At 42.0% G+C, this 26,093-nt stretch overlaps 1 protein-coding gene across 4 annotated transcripts in view; it reads right to left on the bottom strand.

The window, feature by feature from the left end:
• Positions 1-26,093, bottom strand: part of ADAMTS2 (ADAM metallopeptidase with thrombospondin type 1 motif 2) — a 190,130-nt gene that overhangs the window by 42,967 nt on the left and 121,070 nt on the right. For all 4 annotated transcript variants that reach the window (XM_029997583.2, XM_029997584.1, XM_029997585.1 and 1 more), the window contains 2 exons: positions 18,041-18,243; positions 6,805-6,888 (listed from right to left, as the gene is read on the bottom strand). In XM_029997583.2, the coding sequence (XP_029853443.1) occupies positions 6,805-6,888; positions 18,041-18,243 (287 nt within the window). The remainder of the gene's footprint in view (positions 1-6,804; positions 6,889-18,040; positions 18,244-26,093) is intronic.

Below are 26,093 nucleotides of genomic sequence, written 5' to 3'. Positions count from 1 at the left end.
AGGACAGTTTGCCCTAGAGAACCAGCCGAGATCCTTGCTCTGGGAAGCTCAACATCTACTAATGGCTTCCATTTTCCTTCTTTTTTGATTCTGCCTTCATTTCTTTTCTAGTCCCTTCCTTCTTAGATGGAAGCAGCAGAAAAAAATAAACAAAACCAGACGACAACAGAGTTGCAACTACCATTCATACAAAAAGGCAAAGCAGGGCAGTAAGAAATGGTTCAAAGTCATTACGACATAGATCCAGACGCCTTTGAGCCTTCTTTGCTACCTGTCATGTCTTTTGGGAAGTTATCAGTGTGATGTTCAGTTCTCTGTTATGAAGACACTGAAAAACAAGTCATTTATGAAGCTGACTGGAAGGTCCTTCAAATACTGCTGGAGATTGTTTGGAAAGTAAGAAATAGGTCAATTTTTTTTTCTTTAACAATTTCAAATACAAAGTTATCCTAGAAGAAAACTGCAAGTTTAGTCTATATTCTACCCAAACTTTTCAAGAACATTCACGTTGCCAGTACCTGTGAAAGACACACTGGTATCACACATAGAACGGCAGCTTTCCTTAACTAACCGTCTTATTTATCTGCCATTTGGCATAACTGGGTACAATTTTGCAATGGTGTTGATGAGCAGGTACTTGATGATAAGAACATTAAAAATTAAGGCTGGTCAGAAGCTTGCTGGAAAAGGACCTTTCCTAACTCATCCATTAGGTGGTGCTCCAAGAGTACCAACGGAGAAGGCTTTGCTGCTCTCCAGTAGCTCCAGAAGGAGCAGAAATATGCTTAACTTGATAGGCTTCAAACTATGGTAGCAAAAGTTGGACCATAGCAGTGCACACATTCGGGAAACAATTTAACATATGACTCTGCCTTCTTGAATGTGTGAAGTCTCTGCAAAACACACTGTTTACATTGCTTCTACTTGGCACTTCTATTGTTCATTGTATATTGGATTAGATCTTCTATATTATTCTCTCATCCTGAACAAGACAAGCAAAAAATAAATAAATACAATTATTGAGTGTCCATGGTAACTGAACTAAGAAAAATAGCTCATTCAGCAAATTGTCATTTTGCATTCAAAGGATTTGGAAAGCTTTCTTAGGGCAGCAGTTTGTAAACATTTTTCAGTCTCTAATTCTGTATAAACGTAAGCAGCTCAGGAATACAAAGTAGTGTTTATGCCATCAGCCACCTCTACACTCTCCAAGGTCCCAACAAAACACACTGGGAAACTATAAGCTATGAGTCTAATAAATAAATAAGGCAATTTAACAATTTACCCAGATAAAAAGCAAGAGGGACAGTATCTCCTCTCATCTTTATCCCCACCCTAAACATATGAAAACAGTGCAAAAACATGAACAGCAGCCAAAATGCTATATAATATGTAGGTTCTGGCCTCACAACTCAGCCTGTGCAAAATTGGTTACTGGAGATGGCCAAAGGCTGGGCTTAAGAACTCCATCTTCAGACACATTTGTATAGCACATTGCAAGATCAGGGCTTGATTCCTGCTGATTCTTTCAGGTCTTCTGCATCTACTAATGTCAGTGGAAAACTAAGATACTCAATTCACATTAGTGACCTTCTAATACAAGGAGACGCTGGAGAAGGGGATGTCATCAATGTATATAAATACCTATTGGGAGGGAAGTAAAGACGACTGAGCCAGAGTCTTCTCAGTGGTATCCACAGAAAGTACAAGAGGCAATGGGCACAAACTGGAATATAAGAAATTCCATTTAAATGCAAGAAAAAAAACTGTAAGAGTGTTACTGTAGTTTTACCGTAAGAGTGGCCAAACATTGGGAAAGGTTGCCCAGAGAGGTTGTGGAGTCTGTGTCTTTGGAAATATTCAAAACCCAGCTGGACAAGGTCCCAAGCCACCTGCTCTAGGTGACCTTGCTTTGAGCAGGGGGGGTGGATTAGATGATGCCCAGAGGTCCCTTCCAAGCACAGCTATTCTGTGACCCTAATGTACAGCTAACAACCTCCTTGCATTGTCAGGCACAACTACTCTCAGCCAGAGTCTTTGCATCTTCCCAGGACAAGCAGAGATAACGTGAGCACTCATCCCTTTCCCTCCAACCATGGTCACCAGCAAAATGCTAAGGACGAACACCAGATTTAAGGGATAAACCTGGCATGTCCTTCCATCTCAGCTGTGTCACCTGTGCCACGCTCTGGGAAACAGAGAAAAGAACCTGGGTCAGACCAAACCACTGCTTTTCATCCTGGCTGAACTGAGAACATCTTCCCTGCTTGCATCAAGCTTAGACACGAAAAGGTCAGATGGCAGAGATAAAGAGAGCACCATTTTATGAAAAGATCGAAGGTAAAATCTTGTCCCAAACAAAGGCAGCAGGTGCTTTACTAATATCTCAGACACACACAACTGAAAAATCCTTCTCAGTTGAACAGTGCTGTCCTGTGAGATTGTAGGCATTCACCCCATACTACCTTCTTCCTCAACTGCCATCTTAAAGCCATTTGGGATTTCTTCCCTCCCCTAATCTTCTTCAAAGGCTCTCTGCTTTAGCGGTCAGGTTCCTCTTTCAATCTGACCAACTTAACACATGGCCAGATTACAATCACTTGTTCTGGAACCAACTTTGGTTTATAGCTAACATGGCTTTTCTCTCCCTACTGGTTGCCATCCCAGATGCATACAGAGCAGACACAGCATCCCTCAGCCTATCCCACCCTGTTCCAGTCTGAATGTGGGTGACTTGAGCTGTGCATGTTGCTCCAAAGGAGAGTTCAGGGGTGTCCTGCACTGCCACGTTCACATTTCCCAAGCAATAACCCTCATAAATCCTCAGGTGGCTGCATTTATTGAAACCCCTGCAGTTCCTGCAAAAGTTTTTAGTTTTTTTTTTTCATTAGTAACTGTTTTAATTACACCCATCCCAGCTAATGTGTGTGCTTTTCTCTGCCGCTGTGCGAGGGCAGCTCATCTGCACACAAAGTCACCATTGTTGATGGACAGAGCGTGGGGCTGGAGCCAGGAATTTATGAGGTCTTATCCCCAGCCTGCCAGTGGCCTTCCGTGTGGCCTTGGAAAATAACACTTAACGTCTTTGTTTTTTTAGCTGTAAAATGGGAATAATAATTTTTATTCATCCACCTCAAAGAGGTGATGAGAGGATTTTATGCAGTGCTCAGGATTTAAATGTTTCCAAACAAATTTTATAATAACCAGTCAGGGTTTTTAAAACCATTCTCAGCTCATCTTTTGCCACCTCCTCTGCACTTGGTGATAGTGGTTGCTTTGCTTATTCCTCTGAGTATTCTAGAGCTAGCTGGATTACAGAGCCGTTACAACCAAAATAGGTCTAAATGGAATAATTTGCCCAAACATCGAATTATATTCATCTCAAATGTATCCGCAGTTTCCAAAATTTGGAACCAATCTTCCTACTACTGAAGTCAAAAAGGCAGAAGCGAGCCAGCTCATCTTTTTCCCATTTGAAGAAAAATGCACCGCACGTACCCTGTTTACTTATTTGCAGTATCCCATCACATCAAAAAAGCCTGTGACTTTGGGACTCAATGTAAAGGAAATGCAGAGAAATGCATGCCAGCTTTCGAAGCCACCGCAAATATGGACCAGCCTTTGCGGGATACATTTTTCTGTCCTATTGAAGGAATTGGTAAATGAGTGGGCAGCAGCCAGGAGTAGTCGAAGCCTTCATATCAGCCCCTCTGGTATGTCAGATAGCGTTGTTCATTTGTCTGAAGTACTAAGAGAAAAGTGGGGAGTCAGGAAAGGTCTGGTAGCTTCGGCACACCTATCCCAGACACAGCACAGCCACACGCTGCCCTCTCCTCAAACACACCACCCAGCCAGCATCCAAGCCTGGTGCTCCTTGGCACGTCTCAACCTGCCATACCCTCAGTCTAAGTCCAGAGGTGATAACTTACACAAAGTGTTAATTCAGTAAAACCGTGTCAGATCTTTTGAATTTGCCCCTGAAGTAATTTCAACATGGGATCACCAAGGAACATCTTCCATTTTTTTCATCTTACCACGGCAATTAATGCAATTACTGAAGTTATTGAAACTTTTGATTGTACAGTTGCCTGTGTTTGAAAATATTAAAAAATAAGTACATTTCAAGGAGTGGAGTACCTTCAAGCAAGAACACTGACAAGCTGGTTGCTATGCAACTCAAGTATTGTCCATATTATTCTTATCAACAGATGACATATTGTATAAAATAATATAATCCTCTTTAAAAAAATCCCACAATACAGTAGAAGGTTGTTCAGGGGTGGAGAATTGGCAATAGCTCAGAGTGCTGTCATAAACCTGACGTTGATGGTACATACTTCATCAACTATAATGTAGTTATTATGATTATTTAAATGGCACCCTTGATAATATATATAAATTGTCTACAGTGAAGCAAATGAATCTGAAGATATCAGCTACACGCTTTCAAAAGAAATGCTTACTCAAACAAGACTGGGATAATATTTTCATATTGTGAAGCCAACCAGGCTGCTTCATTCATGCACTGCCTTAACTTGTACACGTGCCCTTCCTTTTATTATGTACTTGGAATACATATTCCTAAAAATTGCCAGTGCTGGTGTGTGGCACAGTAAAATATTAAAAGCTTTGTTCTAATTCCTCAGAACAGGTTCAGATAGTAAGAACTATACACCTTTTCTCTCTGCTTTTCCACTGCTAAATAATCCCAACCCTCCGAAGAGAAACCTCCTCACCTTCTACTCCCTGGTACTAGTCCTGTGATCAGGAGCTTTAAAAACATGAACATTAAAAAAATGTATTCTTATACAGCCAGGGCATGCTGGCCCCCACACCATCAGGTGGAGGAGCTCTGAAATGATACCTTTTACATTCATTTTACTTTCTTCAGAAAGCCATAAATTCCCTTTCATGTAAATAAGAATCAGATACAGAAATGCAAGAAAAATTATCTTCATGGTTATTTAAGGCAAGCTTGTGATACTAGAATTATTCCATTTTATGCCCTGCTGAAACCAGCAGGATAACTCAGGAGCTAAAACATTGTCCACTGCAGATTACAGATCTAGAATCCAGAAGTAGACTATCCACAAGCAGATTACATAGTGCTACATGCAATGGCTATTTTTGTGATGTGGCCAAAGACCCACCACGAAGTGGTTTCCGTGCTCCACCCCACTCTCTAAAGAAGATTAATATGAAATCGATAACTTTCAAATTATCAATGGATAATGCTTTATTCTTCACAAGAAAATAAAGATTCTTAAGGTGAAATTAGGTCTACTGTAGCTATTGTCTGCCATCAGAAAAATGGCAGAAGTTATCAGAGTTCAGACTGGTGCGGATCTGTAGGGCTAAAGATGGACAAGCATAACAATTATGAAATACTTATGAAATAAGGACAGCAAAGAAGTGACTAGCCCATGTGCTAATTCTGCTCGTGTCTACCACTACTGCAATATCAGATTTTTATGAGAATTATTAGTCAATCTGCAATCCTCAAATTGCTGTCATTACAGCAATCACAAGGATATTTCATTTATTTTGTAATTTAATGTTAACTACACGCACCATGAACTTTTGATTACAAAATGGCATATGTGACCTTTTTTACCTTTTATTTTAGGACACACATCTGATTAAGCTTATCCAGAACACATAACTACATCATCATCTACATCACTGCAAGAAGAGCAGAGATGGATCAGTGCATTTAGTTCTCGGATGGGGAAGCTCCAACAGAACAGTTTATCCCAAATCCACGTAACTGGTCTCCAGCAGAGTCCAGACTAAAACTCAGAGCTTCCTCTTGCACCAGGGAGGAAAAATCTTAGCTGGTGTCGAGCAGGGTAAACTGGTGAATGTCAGTGGAGCTTCACCACTGACGCCATCTGTGCTGGCTTTTCACTGATAGCATTTCAGCAACTTGCATGAACATACACAGAGTATTCCAGAGGCCAGGTTTATTACATGAACATGCAAATACCAGCAGCTCCAGTCACAGGAAGGTACATTAGATTTTAACACTCTGCTTTGAGCAGCTGGGCACACTGCTGCAGTAGAGAGCACTAAAATCACATGTCCTTAACCAAAGCATTTATAAACATACTTGAAATGCCCTGTTCCTGTTTCCATGGAATTTGATGTTGATTTGGCAAAAATAGGACATAGGTACTGATCGGTTCAATACTTTGAAACCATTTAGCATTTCATTCCTCTTTACCTGAATTTGCCTGTAGAGTAACCCCTTCCATAGAAACAGCGAGAGAAAGAACACTTGGTATTCTTAATTACAGATCTGATCTGCAGAGCTCTTGCCTTCTGGCCCTTATCCCACAGAACTCGCACTTAACTTTAAGCACATGTGTTGTCCCACTAATGTTAAGCACAAGTTTAAATGAGTTCTTGGAATGAGGCTGTCGCCCTCAGCGTCTTGCAGAACTGATCTTGTGTTTATTGTTACTTACATAGTTCTACCACAACACCTCGTGTTTTCTTTAGGAGCCAAAATGTTCACTAAGTTTCATGGATTATTCCAAACAAACTTGGAAAGATAGACTGCCAGAGCTAAGCAGCAACTTAAAATGACACAGCGAAAACCCAGGAGAAATTGAAATTATTTGAAATGTGAAGTTCAAATGATAAACATATATAAACATAAAAGTTCTTTATATTCATAGACTGGTAAGGACAATGAATGAATTAAAATACAAACCCCATACATGTCACCAGTAACTACATTGTTCATAAAAGAATGACGTTCAGAGACATTGATATCCTCCATTTAAATTAACCTTTACTTACCTTGCCGTAGCTCAGCAGGATTATCCTCACCAAGACAACGTTAATGTGAGCACCCAGGGACTCATCATGATAAATTTCATTAACCTGCAAAAGAGTTCAGCACTTTAACCACAGTACTGGCAACAAGGAACTATGAAAGCAGTGATACAGCAGAACTTTTTATGCACTGTCATTAAGCCAAAGATCACTTTGTGATCATATATAAAAAGGGGAAAATTCCACCAATGCAAGAGGGAATGCTTTCTCTTCTAAACTCTGTTGTAGCCTCCCAACAGGCCATAATTCAGGAAATCATTTAAAATCAACACATCGTCAGCGATTTCATATTAACAGGTATTTAAGTGCCAGCCTAAACAGACTTACACATGTCATGGTGCACCTACATGATGCAGGTGAGCTGATCTAACAGCTGCTGTTGCTAAGAAGGAAGATTCTCAGCTCCTCCCTACCTCATCCCAGCTGTGTATGCCTGCAGGAGCCCAGATATCCAAGCAAAATCCTGAATAGCTCTCTGCTGGGCAAGAGCATGCATGGGGAAGGGGACAAGTGAGCAGAGGGACAGGACCTCTCTCCTGAGAGCCATTTGCTGGATCGGCTCATCTGCACCCTGTAACTCTTCCACCTGGGACCCATCACATCACACTCTGACAAGAGGATATACCTCCCTCAAAAAGCACGGTCGGCCACATGGGCTGGCTTTATTGTGTGTCAAAACTAATCAATGTTAAACTTTGCAAGCAGAACAAAAGCTACAAAATGCCAGCAAATTAAAAACTGTCTTCTTTTTTCATACTAGAGCTACATAACTGAACATGCACAGGGGGAAATCACCCTAGGAACACTGAAAAGAAAACTGTAAATATTTAGAGTAGAGAATGAAATGTGGATGTATGAAGATTACTTAGGAAACACTGCCACAAGCAAGCTAGGTAAATATTAACTGTTAGAGAGGCTGATTTAGGTATTCAGTGACGAAGACTGCATGAGACTCAGCCAAATGGCAGGGGTTTCGCTTTATAAACTACAAGAGGCAGATGAGATTCCCTGCAAGGCAACTGTCTTTCCTAAAACCTCCTTCCCTTGGTAAAGGTTGCACCAAACTGGACTGCTTTGCTGGCTGGACCTAAATTTCATTTATTCCTGCAAAATAGATTCATTACTACAAGCTAATAAGTAACTTTCAGAAAACCTTTCATTAGCAACATAGTAAATAATGTCCTGTTTCTTCAATCAGCCCTAGTTTTAATAGCCCATCTTTTATCTCTGGAAGTATCATTAAAACTAAATACATCAGTGTAGGTTTTGCTAAACAATCCCCATTGACATTTTAAAGTGAATTTTAATTCATTTTATCTGTATGTTTGGATATAAGAGCCTGGTTTTATGCCTGTAAAAGTCCAAGTTTTCAAAAGTCCTGAGCGTCCTGCGCTGATGGTTAGGAGACAGCGTGGCTGAACCGTGGCCCCAGGAGCAGACTCACACCCTGCAGGGCATCTGCCCGGGCACCCGCAGAACGTGCTGTGGGATGCCCGAGATCCAGGCTTGTTACCGGTTGATGAGCAGATCCTGGGCTGGAAGATGGTGGGTGAGGAGCCTGTGACTATGACTGGCTTCAGGGGCCGCTATTTTCATTGCGGTGTAGAAGTGGCTGATCTGTTCAGATCTGCTTTGTAAAAAATACCTCTGGAAATTAGATCATTTATTTACTTGTCTAAATAAGACTTTAGAAGACTAACTTTATTTAAAAAAATCTTTTACATTTACTTTGAGGACCATTACTGAACACAGATTATAAAGAGGTAAGACATAAACATGCATTTTGCTTTACAAAAATTCTTTCACTCAGGAAAAAGACCCTTGCATGTTGTCAAGGGAGGCAAGGATATTAATTTGCCTCACTCTTTGTGTAGCGGGAAGAGAGCAGACGCATCAAGGATATGAGGCTGAAATAAGCTGTAAATTACCTATACATGAAATGAGTACTGAACAAAAACTCCTGTGTATAGAGGACAGTAAACACAGCATGTAAATAAGTATTTAATTAGTTCATAAAGCATAATCCAAATTGCTGCACACCGCTCCCTCATTAACTTCCAGAATTTAACCTAAGCCTCTTTTAACAATAGTTGAGTAACAGAACAGCCCTATCGCTGTTGCGTGCCAAAATGAATCTTGGCTTGAAAACGTTGATGGAACAGAATTGAAACACTGTTTGACTGTTCATGCAAATGACATCTAACAAACAAACTGTGAATGAACAGAAAAGCGCAAGCACTGTAAAAAGCTGCTCAGTTCTCCTGGGATACTGGATTTTCTGCAAGACAGTGGGTCAATTCAAAGCTCTGGGTCTTGGTTTCATTAATAAGGATGAGTTCAACCCCTCTTCACACAGCAGCTGAATTGAACCCTCTGCGCCTTTCTCTAAGCTAAACTATGGCTTTACTAGTAGTGTCTCACTGCACATAGATAATACCCTGAAATAGATGCTTTTTCTTTTTTCAGCATTGCCTAAATTGCACCTATTTGTTTCAGGAAGTTATTAAAGATAACGAGATCCAAGCGATTAAATGTTGTGTTCTCAAACATTCATGAAAAGTGCACACACCAAAAGGGCATCCACAATCCCTAGCTCAGATTCTCCAAATTTCCACCTGTTATTTCAACGGGAAAGCAGAGTTAAGCTAATGCAGTTCATTGTATAGGGCACAAAATGACCAACCAACCTGTGGAATCGGAAAGCTCCAGGCTCTCATCCAAAACAACTGCTGAAATGTTTGTTTCAAAGCAGAGATAATCAGACAATGGCTATATATGTTCAGATGTCTGTGTAATAAATACGCACAGGTGTGAAAATGATCACATTACTGCATCTCCACGTACTTCTGTAGGACATCCTGGTTCATATCAACACAAGAAAAATCAGTCGATCTCCTGCTGTTCTTAGATCAGTAAGTCTAAAATTATGTTGCTGCACAGGAAAAGAAAGTACACAGAGACCAGCCCAAAATCACAGCTCCTGAACTGAAGGCAGTGAATGCGTTAAATCTTGTTAGATGTCCTACAGTGATTCAGCATTTATAGAGGGTGATGAAGAAGGCTGGGTAAATCTCAAGGAATTCAAAGCATGGTGGAATACTGTAAAGAGACTTTCATCAGGCTATTGTAGTTCCCAAACTATTTTGGGATAATTTTGGTTTATTCTTCTGGGATATTTCAATCAAAGCAAAACATGCATTTCTATTTAAAGCTTCTGTTTAGAAATCAGGCTGGCACAGATTGGTGCAACATAAGAAAAACAAAGACTTTATTTTTTTCTTCTGTCCCTCTCTGCTTATTTTATAATTCTTCTGCCCTGAGTGAGTTTCAAGTCAGCACAGTAAGCACGTAGAACACATCAAAAAACCCCAACTAAAGACAAGCTAAGCATCTGTGAGATGCATCATGCTTTGTAAAAGAAGCACTGTGAAGTTTTTATTATTGAGCAAAGCGGGGCCCAATCCTAAAAGGGAATTTTAAAAACTGATGTAACACAGCCTGCAGTTTTGCTAGTCTTGGTGCAGAGCAGGTTATCTGCTGATATAGCTGGCAGGACTTTTAGGGAAAGCCAGGTGGTTCCCTGAATCTCTAATTAAACCAATGCGCAATAGGAGAAAGAATAATCTGTATATTTTGGCAAGTCATCGGCAAACTCATTCATGCAGTTTGAAGGAGTTCCCAGCCTTGCAAAGTTTGTTAGTATCTGCTATGCAAAAGACAGCCCACTTCATCACAACACGGCTCCATCCTGCTGAACCATAAATCATCGCAGCTGAGTTCATCCCGAGGCGCACCCTCTGCGGCTCCACGCATTGCACCGTACGGTTGGGTAAGCACCGCTTCCTCAGGCTCCCTGAGCACACACCCCTGACGGACATCTAATAGTTTCAACCTCTGGCTACCATCAACCTCAAACAGATCTGACCCAGCTACAGCTGCCATCAGCGGGCTCATCTAACCATTTGGAGAGGGCACAATACAAGATGCAGCTTATGCATCTGGCTTTTCAGCCACCACAAACTGCTGTTCCATCCAACCCAATGAGACTGCTCTTTGATCACCCAAAATCTTTACGTAACTACTGTTGCAGAAACTACCGATGGCTACGTGCTCTCGGGCAGAGCGGGGACCATGAGTGGATCTCTGCCAGAGCGATAGCAGAGGAGCTGGAGAGCATCAGCGCCTTCCCCATGGGATGGCAGAGCTCCTGGCAAGCCATTGTTTGAGCCCAGCCCGAGATGCAGCTCATTCATCAGATCATAATTATCTGCAGCAAAGCCTCGGTGCCTGGTGGGCATCCAGTGATTGTCTATTTCTGTAAGAAACGGCTGTTTTGAATTACAGAATAGGAACCAGAAATGTCATGGTGTATACTGAGCACAAACTTTTGTAATCTGACCCTCCCAAAAGCATTCCCCTCTCACTTTATTTTTCTGTGTTCCCACTTCAAACACCACTATCCTCTTCGATTTTCATCACCTCCTTTATGCTTTTGAAGATCCCAAACTAACATTTCTAACATTCCCAAAGCTTCATCTTAATCCCACAGGAATAACATTACATCAATTCCTCGGGTGGATAAACTATGGTCATATAGAAAGTCATCAGGCAAAATCCAGGGCTCCCAGTCTCCCTTTCTAGTCCTTACAAGGCATTTCCTCATTTCCTCAGAGAGGAACTCTTTTTTTCTGAAATGTTTGTTGAGTGGCACAAGGAAAAGAGAATAATGAAACCACACAACACACATGAAACTTAAAGGTCAAACTGTGATCTCAGATTTGGAAAACATCTATCATTCTGCTCAAAACCACAGGCAACAGGCAGTTCTAGAAGAGCTTGGCAATTTACATTGCGAAACGGTGATAAGAATCTCGCATTTTGTATGCAAATACTAGTGCGAGTCCTGATTTACCTTCCCTGGTGTGAGAGTCAGTAGATGTTACCAAGTCCAAGTTAGCTGCTTCTGATCAAAATGAAAAACATTTCCCAGAGCAGATGTGTTGGCAAGGCACTAGGTAGCTTCGTGTTACGGGTCTCTATCTCATCTTCAACTGTAACATTGTCTTTAGAAAGGTCATATATTTTGTTTTCTGACTTAATGACTAATTTATTTTTCTTAGTTCCTCCCTCAGGCTCTTGGAACTCCTCATTCTTGCCCACAAACCACTGCTCTGAGAAGTTTCTCTGAACACTGTAATTTACCTTTGCACCAAAAGACTCAGTATTTGTTTGAATTACTATCTCAAGATCACTTTAATAAAATCAACTATAGTATCATAAAATAATTAAGCAGATTCATTTATTATATTACTACAAGGGATAGGGGTGTGGTGTCAATGCAATAAATATGGTGACCTCTTAAAATCTAAGTGGTTTGGTTAAGAAAAGCATCCAAAATTTGAAAGCTGATACTAATTATCCATACTCCATCACACAAACCACACTGTCACAACTCAAAAGTCCCTGACTGCAACCTTTACAGCTAAAGTTCATGTCGGTATTTGGAGTAAAGGAAAAAATCTATCTGTTAATAGGAACTACCCTCTGCCTCAAGGATGGTACCAAAACCTGTGTGATGCTCTGTGCTGTATCCAACAGGGCAGCAAGGCACGTTCCAGTTAATAATAATGAGCAATACTCACCTAATTGACACTGGAAATAATACCCCTGTGAAAATGAATAAAACCTGTAGGAGTTCAGAGAAGGTATTTCATGCAGGACCTCCTGAATGCCCAATCCCAAGTACAAGTTCCACTGTAGTGTGGCAATCAAGATAATGAACAAAAATAATCTCCTGAGGCCTCATCAGAAACTGTTCTTCTCCGTAGTCCCAGCTACTGGTTTATAATGAACAGTCTAAACGTGGAGTTAACTCACATACATATACTTGAATTTTCAAACAAATTGTAATTCCACTATTGACAGCTGAAGTCTCTCAGATGAATAGAGCTGGACTTGCATTTGTTATTTGTGGAACTTCTTAGAGTTAGTTCAGATCTGAAGTGTACATATTGAAATAAACTGATTTGAAATAATGAGCGTTGGTGCTTATAAATTATTTAATTTTTAAAAATCCAGTCAATTCTATATTACTGAAATATCCTTCCTGTCTAAAAAATTGCTTTTTAGTTTAAAAAGGATGATTCTGAATACAGGGTGCACCATTATTTCGAAGTATTCAATCATCACTTTCTTTTTAACAGCTTGAATTAGGCATGCTTTCAGGTTTTCATCCAACTGCCAGTTAGAAACCGATGGCATTTCTGCCCTTTCCTCTCATTAGGGACTTGCTGTTCTGTACCTGCAAATCTTCATCCCTCATCAGCCAGAGATCCGAAAGCAGAAATCTCGTCTATAACAGTACTATCATGTACATCCTATTAAAGAGGACAGATAACATATTCAAAAGTGCTTCAGGGCCACAATTTCAAAGACATGTGTAGTGGTGAAAGATCCAGGTGAAAGACTCCGGGGACTTTCCAAAGCCCCCAGCTGCATAATTCCCATTGATTTCAGTTATTCAAATGAAAAGTTGTTTAATGTATTTGTTCTGGAGCTGAAGTTTCACTTAAAGTCTGGGAGAGACATAATCCCATGGGCTAATTTTCAAAACTGATTCTCACTGATTTCAAAGGCAGGTAAATGACTAAATACTCAGATAAATCTAGCCCAGAGTGTGGCATAAATCCTATTTAGGATCTATCTCCCTTTGAAATAATGGCAATTAGGCTGCTATCTACTTTGAAGAGATAGGTTTTAGCATCGCAAACATTTTGGCCATATATCCATTACACGGATGTAACAGAGGCTAACCCCTAAATACTGCAATATCACATCTTTTATAGTCAAGGAATGGAAAGGAAATAGGATTTTTCTGCCCCTGGAAATTGTCCAAAAATCAAAAAATGTACATACTTTGTAGAAAAATTCTTCCAAAAAATATGCAAGAATGACAACTGCCAGCATTAGAAAATGAGGTAGTGAAGGAATTGAGGAATATTGTGGAGGAAGAAGGACAAAAGATACAAGAAAAAGCTAAAACAGGGGCCTCACTGGGAAAAAAACCCACAACTTGAAGAGGGGCATGCAAGTTGAAGACTTGAAGTCAAGACAGGTGAAGCCAGTAAATTCAAAACCATTTGCAGTTGAGCTTATTTCATGAGACTTTGCTATTTGGAATGGCTGAAATATTGTCAGATCACATATTCTACCTCTGCCTCTTTAGGAAGTCTGTTTTGAAGATATCCATCCTGGATGTGACCCTAAACACAGGATTGTAGAGGCTGATCCCCTAATCAATCAGGTAAATGTACTGGTGAGTCTCAGGTCAGCTGCTCTTCCACAGCAGGTGGCAAAAGGCCTGCTTAATCCTGAAAACTATTTTAAAGAGGGTTATGAAATGATCAGAGAATTTCAGCCCCAGGGCTGGCTACCACCAATACCCCCTTTAGCTCAATAATGCCCATTCAGCACCCTGTTCCTCCTCCCGAAGCATCCTGCAGTGAAATCCTTTTGTTTCCCAAGGAACAAGATAATTCTCCAATGCTGCTTCTAGCCTTGTGCTTTTCTAATATTTCCAAACACTTGTATGAGCAGATAAAATCCCTGGGAATTTTAGCCGCCTTCTTGCTGAAATTAAATTACCTTCCACGTTCTTGAGTAAACTACAGAGCTGCAAGATACTGCCCAAATATCTCTCCTCTGTTGCAATGCTCCTGCATGCTATAAATACAAAGTTAATTTGTGCAATGTGTGGGCTCACGCTTGGAAATGCAGAGGACTGTGCAAGCTAATATCCTTCCCAGGAGAAAACACAGCATGACGTACGAAAGAAAATGGTGCAAGCAAGAGGCAGCCGAGGGTCTCTAAAGTGAAAACAATGGCATATTTTCCAAAGATGGACTGAATGTCCCAATGGTGCCGAGCAGAGAAAAGAGAGGATGTCAAGAGAAACCAGAGTTTTTGCATAAGGAAATGACTGGAGGATGAAAAGGGGGTGGCAAGAGGCCGAGCTCACTGCAGTGAAACGGCTGGCGTACAGTCAGGCGATATGTGGCTGCAGCCCAAAGCGTTAAAAATCCTCTGGCGTCTATCAGCATTCGTTTGGGAGTGACTTCATTTCCAAACTTTGGGATAAATATTAGCACAGCTTTTCAAGATAGCCAGGACACCCAGCCTCTGTTTTTTCTTGCTTTATGGCTTTTAGGTGTGGACTGCAACACGTCACTTAAGCAGCACAAAACAGATTTACTGAATAAGTCATTGCACCGGGCTTGAAAAAAAATATTGTTTTGATTGGGTTGGTGGTAGGGTTCCACCCAAGATCCCTGGGAAAAGTTAATTAAGGACAACTGCTCAGGCCATCACACACAGTGAAATCAAGTAAAATGGGGAGAAGCAGCCATGCTGGGAGTTGCTTCTGGGAAAGTGATGTCATGCCTTCAGGAGCTTGGGCATAAGGGAGGATTCACCTGGGACTTATTTCATTTTTGGAACCACAGATAGTCAACTATTTGATCACCCTCTCATCTCCAGTAAATACTTCCACTATTATTTTATTTACTTACTATGTATTCTTTGATTTCCTGCTTACTACCTTGTTACCGTACGAAGCTAATTGATTTTATGTTTAATGCCTTGTTACTGTATGAAGCTAATTGATTACATCCATAAAACCAGCAGGGTACACACAATCTGGTGGTTATGGTAGGATCTTCCACCAGATTTAAAAAGACAGCTGGAATTTTTTGTAGCTGTCTCTTCTTTTTCAGCTACCCTTGGACTTAGGCATCTCGTCAGAAACATACTGCATACATGTAACCCCTAACAGCTAGAGACCCCAAGGCTTTTTATATTGGGCCTATTTTCTACAAAAAACAGCTCCAACTACTCAAGGAGGTGGAAGAGAGGACAACGGGAAGTCCCTGTGTGAATTTCAGCAAAGGAAACCAAAGCAATGGTCTACGCAGAAATATGCCTTGCATCCATCTAGCAATGAGGGCAAAAGCTGGAGGAGCTGCTAGCTGCAGTTACACCGCCAAGGTGAAGGAGAAGTTCTGCGCTGTGATGTTCCTCGACAAGATACAGGTCCCCAGCATCACCTGGTATCTGCAGTAACAAACCCCTCTTGCCTCCCTATACTGGAGCAACACTTGGACAGCTGGAAACAGAACTGGTTACCATCACCCATCCCTCTGCTAAAATAGAGACTCCAGAAATCAGCTGAGTTTGGAAGAAGGAAAGAACAGGACGACGCTGATGACTGCCAAAGACTCTCCAGAGCCTCCTCAAAAGGCCTTGTGGATTTCAAACTGTTCCTCGTATTTGGACACAAGGCAAGGGACACATCCTCACTCCCCAAAAGACATGTTTCTACCTCAGATCTCCCAAGAGAACAACTACTGCCTATGCCAAGAGCTGCTACAGCCCTGTGGGTACAGTTACACAGGCTGCACTTTCTAAACCACTCGCAGAGACAGCATGCTTAAGGGCTGTTATTTCTTACAATTTGTGTGTTGGATGGTTTGCTAAAATTAGGAAAAAGTATATTCCAGAGCTGGAACATTTATGGCTTCTTTACCATTACTGTATATTTTAATTCTTAAAAATAGATTTAAGTGACATGATAAGTAAAGAGTCCTGTTTAATCTGTTTCAGCCTGTTTGCCACATTCCTGGTTTGGCCTGTTTGGCTTGTTAATTTAGAGATGTATAAAACCATCTGTTTTACTGTAGACTTTGTTTTAAGCCTCAGAGGAAACAAACCACACAAATAAATGAAATTCACTATGTCATTTCTGTTAGAATACATGTATTTACAGCCATCAGAGCAGACATTAAGTACCCTATAACTCTAATGTTAGTGCAGGTTTTTAACTATTTACAATACTGTTATAAAAAGTCAGTGCAACTGAATTTATATCACATGAGGGATTTTCTTAAATTGTATTCCACCTCTCATTTAAAGTGAAAAACAGTGACACTCTACACATTGTTAAAAGAATGTAATAAAGAAAGAAAAAAACAAGCTTCATAATTAAAAAAATATATCTTGGAAAAGATACATCCCAGGCAAATGTACCTAATAGCCTGGGTTTCTGTCCATATATCTGCCTCTGTGGTTTGTATGCCAAGAAGTTACCTACAGACGCTCATCCTCTTGACTTGACTGTAAACTTCAGCAGTCATACTCCATTTGTCAAAAACAGAGCAGACCTACAATTTTTTACTGAAGAATATTTCACTAAGAACACACATTCACTGAACCTAAAGTTTTTACAGAAGTGTGTTCTATTGAGAAGAGACTCCTGTTCCAGATGAGAATGAGAAGGAAGAAAGTCATCCCCGAATGAGTTGCCTATGAAAGGGGCTACCACTCACTTCCATTTTTTGGCCGGAAGAATAAAACGTATTTTGATTTTGATCTATAATAGAGATGAATTTCAAAACTTGATTCTTTTCGCACAAAATAGAGTCCTTGCTTACTGACTGGGGTACTACAGGGCTGCTGTGCTGATATTTAGAAAGAAAAAATGGTTCTTTCAAATATAATATTCTCAAGTGTCTCCTTTCATCACTACTACACTATATAGTCTGTTGCACAGACTATGGTTCTGAAGATTAAATATTTAACTAAGGAAACCTAAAGATGTCAGTCACAGAGTAAATACTAAATCAATTTAAGAAAGTTCAGTGATATACTGCATAACATTTTACTGCAGGGTGAACGAGGAGTAGGTATGTGGCCTGGGACCTAAAGCGGTTGTTGAGGAATCAAAGAATTTAACTGAGTAGTTTTAAAAATGTATAAGCCAATCAAAGTTTCTAATAGAACCTTACTTGAAGACAGTTCTCCAAACCATGTGTTTTGGCAGGGAGCTTAGGTTAAGGGAATATACAGCTAAAAAATAATGACTTCCAAGAACCTGAGCCTCTGACCCTGTGCCCCCATCCACCAAAGCACATAAGCAGGACTTTGAACAACTTAAAGAGTCCCACAGTCAGCTTCTTCCTTGGCCCCTTTTTCTTCTTTTCCTTCTCCCGCTTTGGCTTTTCTGAAAGTGGCCTGGATTTTCCTCCTAGAGTTGTTTTATCTCCTGCCATGAGAAAAACCTGTTATGTCTTATTCAAATGGCTAAACCAACCTACATTCACTGTCCTTCAGTGCCTTCCCACAGTGCAGTTATCGGGGTTGTACTCACAATATTCATCAGGGTCAGCAGGTACTTCTGAACATGTTCTTTCCCATGGAATTGAACAACTGAGTCATCAACCCCCAGAAGGACTTCAATGTTGTAATCATCCTCCGTTGCATGCCTTCGATAGCGCCGCCTCGATCTAGGCACCCGGTCTTCAATAAAGCTCAATGCGCTGTCGAGACTATCCAAATTAGTGAGGTTAGCCGCTGAAATCAAACAGACAAATGAGTTATCAACCAAGAGAGGTTCAGGCTCAGGTCTCAGCTAAGCTGGTATAAATTCGAAGTAGCAGCATTTGTTATGTTCTGTGTGTTATGTAATAGCATTTGTTTTACTTAATGTCAATTAAAAATGACCTAAATGAGAGAGAAATCTGACCCAAAAGATTTTTACTTTGCAAAGTAAAAGCAATACTTTCTACAAAGTAATATAGTGTAATAAATACAAGGCCAAAAGGAGAGCAAGTCATACCAATGCCTTGATGAGAATGGAGCTGTTTGCAGTAAAATACTTGTTGCCTAAAAGTACTTATAATAAAAATACACCGTTCAGGGGTCTTGTGCTACCAAGGATATCTTCCATTTCAGAACAATTAAAGATAGACACCATGCTTCAAAATCTGACCTTACTGCCCACAGAATCCTATTTCAAGGCAAGTGCAGTTGCCAATATAGCTTTTTCCTATCCAGGCAGGTAGTAACAAACCAATCCCTCCAGCTTCAACACATTAGCTCCTTTCCTAGATACACACATGCAATGCAACAGTAGCGACATGGATCCTCTTTATTGTTAGAGCTCAGGAACACATTTTAGATATGAAATTAATTAATTTATAGCTACATTCACAACTTTTTTTAACAGATTTTCACCCTTCATTCCCAATTTGCCATGTCACTTTGCATTATTGTATGTCAAAGACCAGTCCATCAGGCTCAACAGTAGCCAACTTTATAACTAATGATTTCTAATAGTCTTTGTGATATGAAAAGCACGTCCTCTGACAGGACGGATACAGTTAATGTGGCACCTACCTACTAAAAATTAGCATGAAAATACGGAATCTTGACATTTCACCCTGTAGAATAACAATGATTAGCATTAATATCATTATCATCATTTGCATTATAAGAGCCCTGGAAGCCCCACCGTGAACCTCGATTTCAGAGAACGTCAGGAAAAGACTTGCTCAGAGAGGCAAAGAAAGGCATCGAGAGCGCTATGGATTGATTAAAGGCTCCCAGTGCTTAGTTCACAGAAGCATAATAGGAAGCAAAGGGAGGAAGCTAAAGCCATCACCTTCAAAGCAGAAATAAGAAACAACTCTTGGAAGTGTTACAAAAGTGGATTCTCCATCTTCATTTATTGAAGTTTTCACATCAAAACTGCCTGCTTGGGAAGGGATGGATGAGTCACCCGATCACTGGCCTCATTACAAGAGCATCTGTGCGCTTGCCTTAAGACCGCTGCCTCGGGCTGCCGCTTCAGCAGGTCCTGGGCAATGCGCAGCCTGAGCAGAGCCCCCCGCGGCTCCCGCTGCGCCGGAGACAACGGACCGACCTGTGCAGCCTCTGGCTGCCAGGAGGGACGCAGGCCTGCCCTCCCCGGCCCCCGCTGCGGCGTTCTTGCCTCTGTGCCTCCTAGGAGAGACCTCCAGCCAAGGGACGCTCCCCGAAAGACACATTTGCCTGGGCAGCTTCTCACCATGTCTCCACCAAGCTTGAAGGACGTGCTTGCCGTGAGACCCACAGCTCCAGGCCACCGCACTGCACTGGCAGAGCTCCCCTCACTCGCCAGAGAGACAGAAGGCCCCACGCGGTGGTCCTACATCCCCACGGAGCCACAATGTCCTTCTCCTGGGAAGGCAGCACTTAATGCGGCTAATAAGCACAACACCATGTTCTCATTGCCAGCCTCGAGGCTCCCAGCAGCTTCTGCTCCTGGGGCCGCAAGTTTTTAAAATTAGTCTGGTCAGAATCCATGATTCAGCATGAAAATTCACTCTTCACGCAGAGCCCAGCTGTCACTCCCAGGTTTACCGTGGAGGGGGAAGGGGTCTGGCCTTGCAGCAATGGAGACAGCTCTTTATCAGGGCTCAAAACCTGCCAAGCAGCCAGCTCCAGCCCCACTCATGGTTTGCTCCACCGGGAAAGCTTCAGTGTTAATCCTTGCTAGCACCCAGAAGTAATTACCTGGCTACCACAGCGGTCTCAGGGGATTTGCTATGGGATCATGGGGCAATCAAACACTCATGATCTATAAAGCAAATCACAGCTACTGTAAAATTTGACCACATATCTCAAAAGCTCTCCAGAAAAGTTAAGACTAGGCTGGCAGGGGCTGCAGGTCATGTCCTCTCTCTGCTGCTCACAAAAAAACTACAGTAATCAGCAGCAAGGCCAAAGCTATCAGACCTGCTATTGCAGAACAGCAGTGCTGGGCAGGCGGGGAGAGCCTGAGCCCTGTGCTGCGGCTGCAGATGGGCAGCTCTGCTGCCCGGGGGGGCTGTTACTTTGGTGGATGGTTGGCTGTCAAGGTATCAGGAGCTTTTGTGCTTTCATTTCTTTCCCTTACGTGTCAAAGTCAAACTAACTCCTGGTGCGGTATCTTTATTCCTGCTGTGAGTAAATCAGCCAGAGGCAAAATGTGATCCTACCATCCTGCATTTACCATCCTGCAGTGAAAACTGCCTGTCCTCCCTCTTCACTCCTCACTTCATCACTGTCACACTATAGCCCTTACAGTCCTGCTGACTCCTGAGAAAAGTTATCAGGAGGTTACCTGGGAGTCATCTCGCTGCCAGTGGGTGCCAACCAACTACTTTAAATTTTGCTTGGAGCATAAAAATTCCCCACACCCACATTTACCTTCAGCTCTTGAGTGTTTCCTCCTCAAGACAACATGCCCAGTGGGCACTGGTACCTCCGAGGCACCGACCCAATGTGCTTCCCAGCAGAGAGTGAGCCGCACCGGCTCCAGCTGGCGCTGGAAACATCCCAAGACCAGCAGCACAGCTCAAAACATTTCCAACAGTAGCTGCAAGACTTTTGATTCATATCCCAGCTTCCCACCAAGTGTCCTTTCCCGGGAGGCTCTCATGGGACAGCCAGGGATGCCTCCACACACGGCCTGACCACACATCACACGGACTCCTCCTCCAGCACTGCTCTGCCTCTGAGTCTCTTGCATGATGAATTGTTGGATTTGTTGGCCCATGCTGTGTTATACCCATCTTGTATTTGCTCCTAAATGACAGTTACATCCAAATCAAATTAATACCTGTATCTTTCTGCAGAGGAAGTGAAACAAAGTTGCATCTATAGTAAATGAGAAATCTGTCATGTTTTGGCATCTCAACTTTCCTTAGTTAACATCAGTAACTTTGTTGTATCATTGTACTGCTAACAATATGCTAGAAAAGCTCAAGAGAAAAACTCAAAGAACTAAATAAGACACCAAACTCCTCCTTCACATTTTTCATGTTACCTTCCTTCTGATCACCCCTGCACTTTGCACAATAACATCCCGAAAGACATCTCAAACTGCGCTGTGTTTTACTAAATCAGCCCAAGACCTCTCCATCAGATGTTCATTTTCAGCAACTTTTGCCAAATCAGTGCATCAGCCACTAATTATTGGTGCCAACTTTGTTCTCCATCTCCCAAGAGCAGACACTTGGCATTTGCAGGGGCTAACAATAGCCTGTGTTGAAACCTTCTCCTTGCTCCTGCTAGGAAAAATTCACATTTATGAAAATTAACCACCGAGAGACAAGGTTGCATTTTTTCTCTCATGCTGCTCATCCAGAGTAAGTCAAAAGGATGGCAGCACTGTAACAGTTCACCCAAAAATCCCTCAAAACCCCTCTTTTTTTCTAAAGCCAGATAAAAACTCATTGATATTTCAGTGATTTTCTCCTAACACTGCAGACCGTCTTCCAGTGAAGGAATAAAAAGTGTCCAAGCTGTCAATAGAAGGGAAACCTGTGCTTCTGGCTTAAGCATAAAATCAGGAGCCAGGCAGCCTGGCTTGTGCTCATGCCTCTGACACAGACTTTCCCCGCGGTGCTGGGAGATGCAGAAGGCAGACAAGAGCTGGGCAGCAAAACTGCTGAGGGAAAAGCGTGTGCACAATCCTGCTTGATGCTGCAGCCTGGGGTTTTTTTGGGTGTCCTCCATTTTTGCTTGCAGTTAATGCAGGCAAGTGATCCTAACTGCTTCTAGGCAGCAAAGACCTAGTCATTTGCTGCCTCAAGAACCAGACAATCTCCCCAGCTGTGACAGCCTCAGTGATGCATTAATATATGTAGAGCACATTGAAACCTGCAGAGGACAGGTCTTTATACCATGCAGGTGCAAATTGCTTACAGCATTATACATGACACAAGATCCCTCTCCTCTGTTCCCTTCTCCTGAGCAATGTGCAATATCCCAATCTTTTACCTAATCTGTTCCACTTTTCAATCTGGTATTTTACTTTTTGTATCTGGGCTCTACCTGTGCTTCCACGTTCACCGGGACTAGAGAGAGGTCTGAACACCCAGTACCATGGCAGCATCACGCAGCCTGGCTCCGATCCCCATCTCTAGGACTGGAAAATTCACATTGACACAAACATCAGTTTTGCCTCTGCAGGTCTTCAGAAGAATTCACCATCTGAGACAGTTTGGGATGTCTGACAACACCTTATTTTCTGGGAATTTTTGCCTTGCTCATTAAACTTTGATATCATGTGCTTTACAGCAACCTAATTACATGACATCTCCTGATTCTGCCTTACCCATCAAGGCAGGCACAGCTCAAACAGATGCTGTGAGTTACTGAAGCATGAATACGCTGCCTGCCACGAAAACCGCCTCTCCCTGTGTTTTCTGTCACTCCCTTTAGGACATCGACCAAAAGCACAGTTGCTAGCTTGTGATCTTCTTTTGTTTTTTCATGATCCCTTTCAAAAAGGCTCAGGGAAATACGGCTGCACCTAACAGAGTCCCTTATGAAGCTAGTGCACTTTAATACTACCAGCTTTAGGGTTCCCCAGTCTCACAGCAGCAATATTGTCCTAATAAAGCAGTTTCTAATTTTTTACCTCCTCTTTCTGGCAGGGGGAAGGGGACTTTCTGGCAAGCCCAGAGCAGAGACCAGGACAGGCAGCTGGGAGACTGAACTGCGTGTCATGTTCACAGCCATCATCTGCGGCTTGTCAGCACAGAAGCTCACTGGAATTTCTTTTCAAATATGAGTGTGCAGCATTCAGACTGGCCAGCCACCATTTCAAATGCAGCTTGTTTGCTTTTGCGGACACTTGATCTGTCACGGCAGGAGCAGACGAACACCTGAGCTGACTGCTGAGCACCTTCTCTGCAGCCTCACAAGGATCAGCACTTCTGATGCGCTGTTTTGCCGCTGATCTCCATTCCTGGGACACGCTCCTTAAGGGACTCCTGGCTTCCCATTCCTTCATGTGGCTTGCTGCAAACTGCCAGCTTTGTTGTTGTTTTGTTTTGTTTTTTCCTTTTTAACCCCAGTGACTCAGACTGAACACCAGTGAAGCGCAGCTGGAGCCCGTTCTGTTGCGGTGGCAAGCATATCTACACGTGCAACGCTGCGACGACGCAGAAGCACAGGGCACCCACCCCTGCTCAGCTGCAGTGCAGCTGGTGGCAATGCCACTTCGAGCCTGGGACTCGCGATCACAGCGTAGGCACGAGGCCATCCATCACTTGGTGCTGCAAATGCAGGAGGAACAGGCTGTGTGGTAGGGAAGCAGAAGGAGGCAGGGTGGACTTGCTTTAGCTCTCAGCTTCCCACTGCTCAAGTACATCTGCACCTCTGGAAAAGTACCAAACGCCCTCGACAGCTTGACAAAGAACTGCTCTTTTGGGAATTGCACTTTAAATCACAAGTCATCTTTCTGTAACGCTCCCTGCCACTCGTATGCTGGAGGCTTCTGTCGTGTCTGTCCTTTGCGATCAACTGACTCCCCAGTTAGCCCCCAATTAGCCTGTTCGTGTATTCTACCAAAATACTCATTTGTCTTCCATGGTAAATTGAAGCCCAACCTGTGGAGGTTGGAGGCAACAATGAACGGTCAACAAATCTTGCTTTTTATCCCCTGGCCATTTTTTCTCCCATTTTTAAGTTCCTCAGTTTGGAGTTTTGTTTTTCATTCCAGTTTCATACAATTCTGATGTGTTTTGTTCATTTGCTAATCCATAGTTTCTCTGATTTTTTATTTTTTTTTAAACTTATTTCTGCTGGTTTTACAGCCCTGCTCACCTTCCTTTTTGCTTTCTATTTTGTTTTCCAAATGTCCTCTATTTGTCTTTCTTCTCCCCCTTAACCATCCTGCTCAGCTACATTGCTCTTTCATAATTTATAAATCCCTTTCCCATACTACAGTCTGCATTTGGACCCTTCTGCTATAGATCATTCATAAGAAAACTGGGTAAATCCAGCAAGGTGAATTAAAATAGAAGAGAGCTCCTGTGAGGTGCAAGCAAATTGAAAATGGTCTAAACAAGAGAAGCAAATCACACACAGTGCACTGGGCACAGGATACAAAGTTAGCCCTGTCTAAAAAGCAACCCCAGGAGGACACTGCCTCAACACAATTTTAACCTGGAGCTCAATTTTCATAGGATTCTTGTGATTTCTTGAATCACAAATTATCACAGCGGCTGCTACTTGGTAAATCCTTAACCAAGAGCAATTATTGCAGCAGAACTTTATTTGGGTGTGTGTTCAAATTCCTCCTCTTCCACTTTTTTTATATAAACCAAAAAGCAAGACCACACTAGTAGTCTAAAGACCAGGCACGCACCAGGCATCCTCACCGAGGTTACGAATCCTTGTCCTGCCCTTATCTGCAAAGAAGCAGTAATTTAAAAGGAAACTTTTGGGCTGCATGCCTTGCTAACCATATGATCTCATTACGAGCTCCCCGCCTCTTAATTTACGGTAATGCCGTTTCTAGTCAAATCACATTTTAACGCAGAGCCTGCTCCACCTTTCATCTGTCTGGGGAAGTTTGCCACAGGGGTTGGGGTAAGCTGGGTTGGGCTCTCAAAAATAGGTCTCAGAGTCCAGCTGCAAAAAGGACAGCAGATACAGCAGCTGAACTCCTGCTAGAACGATCTGGTCTTGGCATTTGAAACCAGGAGGCGTTCAAAGTATTTAACAGCATTTCAAATACTGTATATTTGGGCCTTTATAGGGCCATTCTTGTGAACTTCTTGGGACAGAACAATTGTCCCATACTTGCAGAATGAATGCACATTCTTGCAAACACACAGGCACAATCACCGTTCCCTTTCTTTCTTGTCACCTATGCAACAGCACAGTGACTTTAAATCCCAGGACATGCTCAAGTGCCTGCCTGAATCAGAGTTATAAAGAATAACGAAGCTGAAACCTACCAAAGTGGCAAAATAGAGGAGAACTTTCAAGACAGAAAAAAAAAAATTGTCTTTTCCGAAGGATAAACCAATTAGCGCAGTGACAATGGCCAGGTGGACGCTGTGGCAAATGGCCAGGCAAGAGCACTAAGAATAACCACAGCTAGATGTTGCCAAGGAGATATTTTCTGGCTTGTCACAACAAAGAGAAAAGGTATTACAATACTAAAAAGAAAAGTTGAAAACTAAATTGATCTCATGAGGGTCACAGTCACACAATGAATAACATAAAGATGAGAGATAATTGCACTGTTAAAAGATTAAGTGAGAGCGAGGTAATAGAATGCCCCGGGCTAAAACTTTTTTTTTTTTTGTGCAAAATGGTGAAACATATTGTGTTATAATTTTAACTTTCATATTACAACATAATAGTCAAAAAGGGGAAATGAAAGGTTGGCAAACCAGCCAGGCAAACCAATCTGTGTGACCTGGTTGAAATGGAAGTCTTTGAGAATAGAACATAAATTTTTTCCAACAGCAAACTTATACTTTGGAAAATTTTCAGCTATCAACCTTACTAATACAAACACAGGTTTCACAATTTAGCACCAAATACTGAATGAGCAAGATGTTTCTAACTCAGTGCTCAAAAGGGGGCAAAAAAAG

This window comes from Aquila chrysaetos, chromosome 22, assembly GCF_900496995.4.
Source record: "Aquila chrysaetos chrysaetos chromosome 22, bAquChr1.4, whole genome shotgun sequence".
Lineage (NCBI taxonomy): Eukaryota > Metazoa > Chordata > Aves > Accipitriformes > Accipitridae > Aquila > Aquila chrysaetos.
This window is presented reverse-complemented; position numbering and strand designations above follow the sequence as displayed.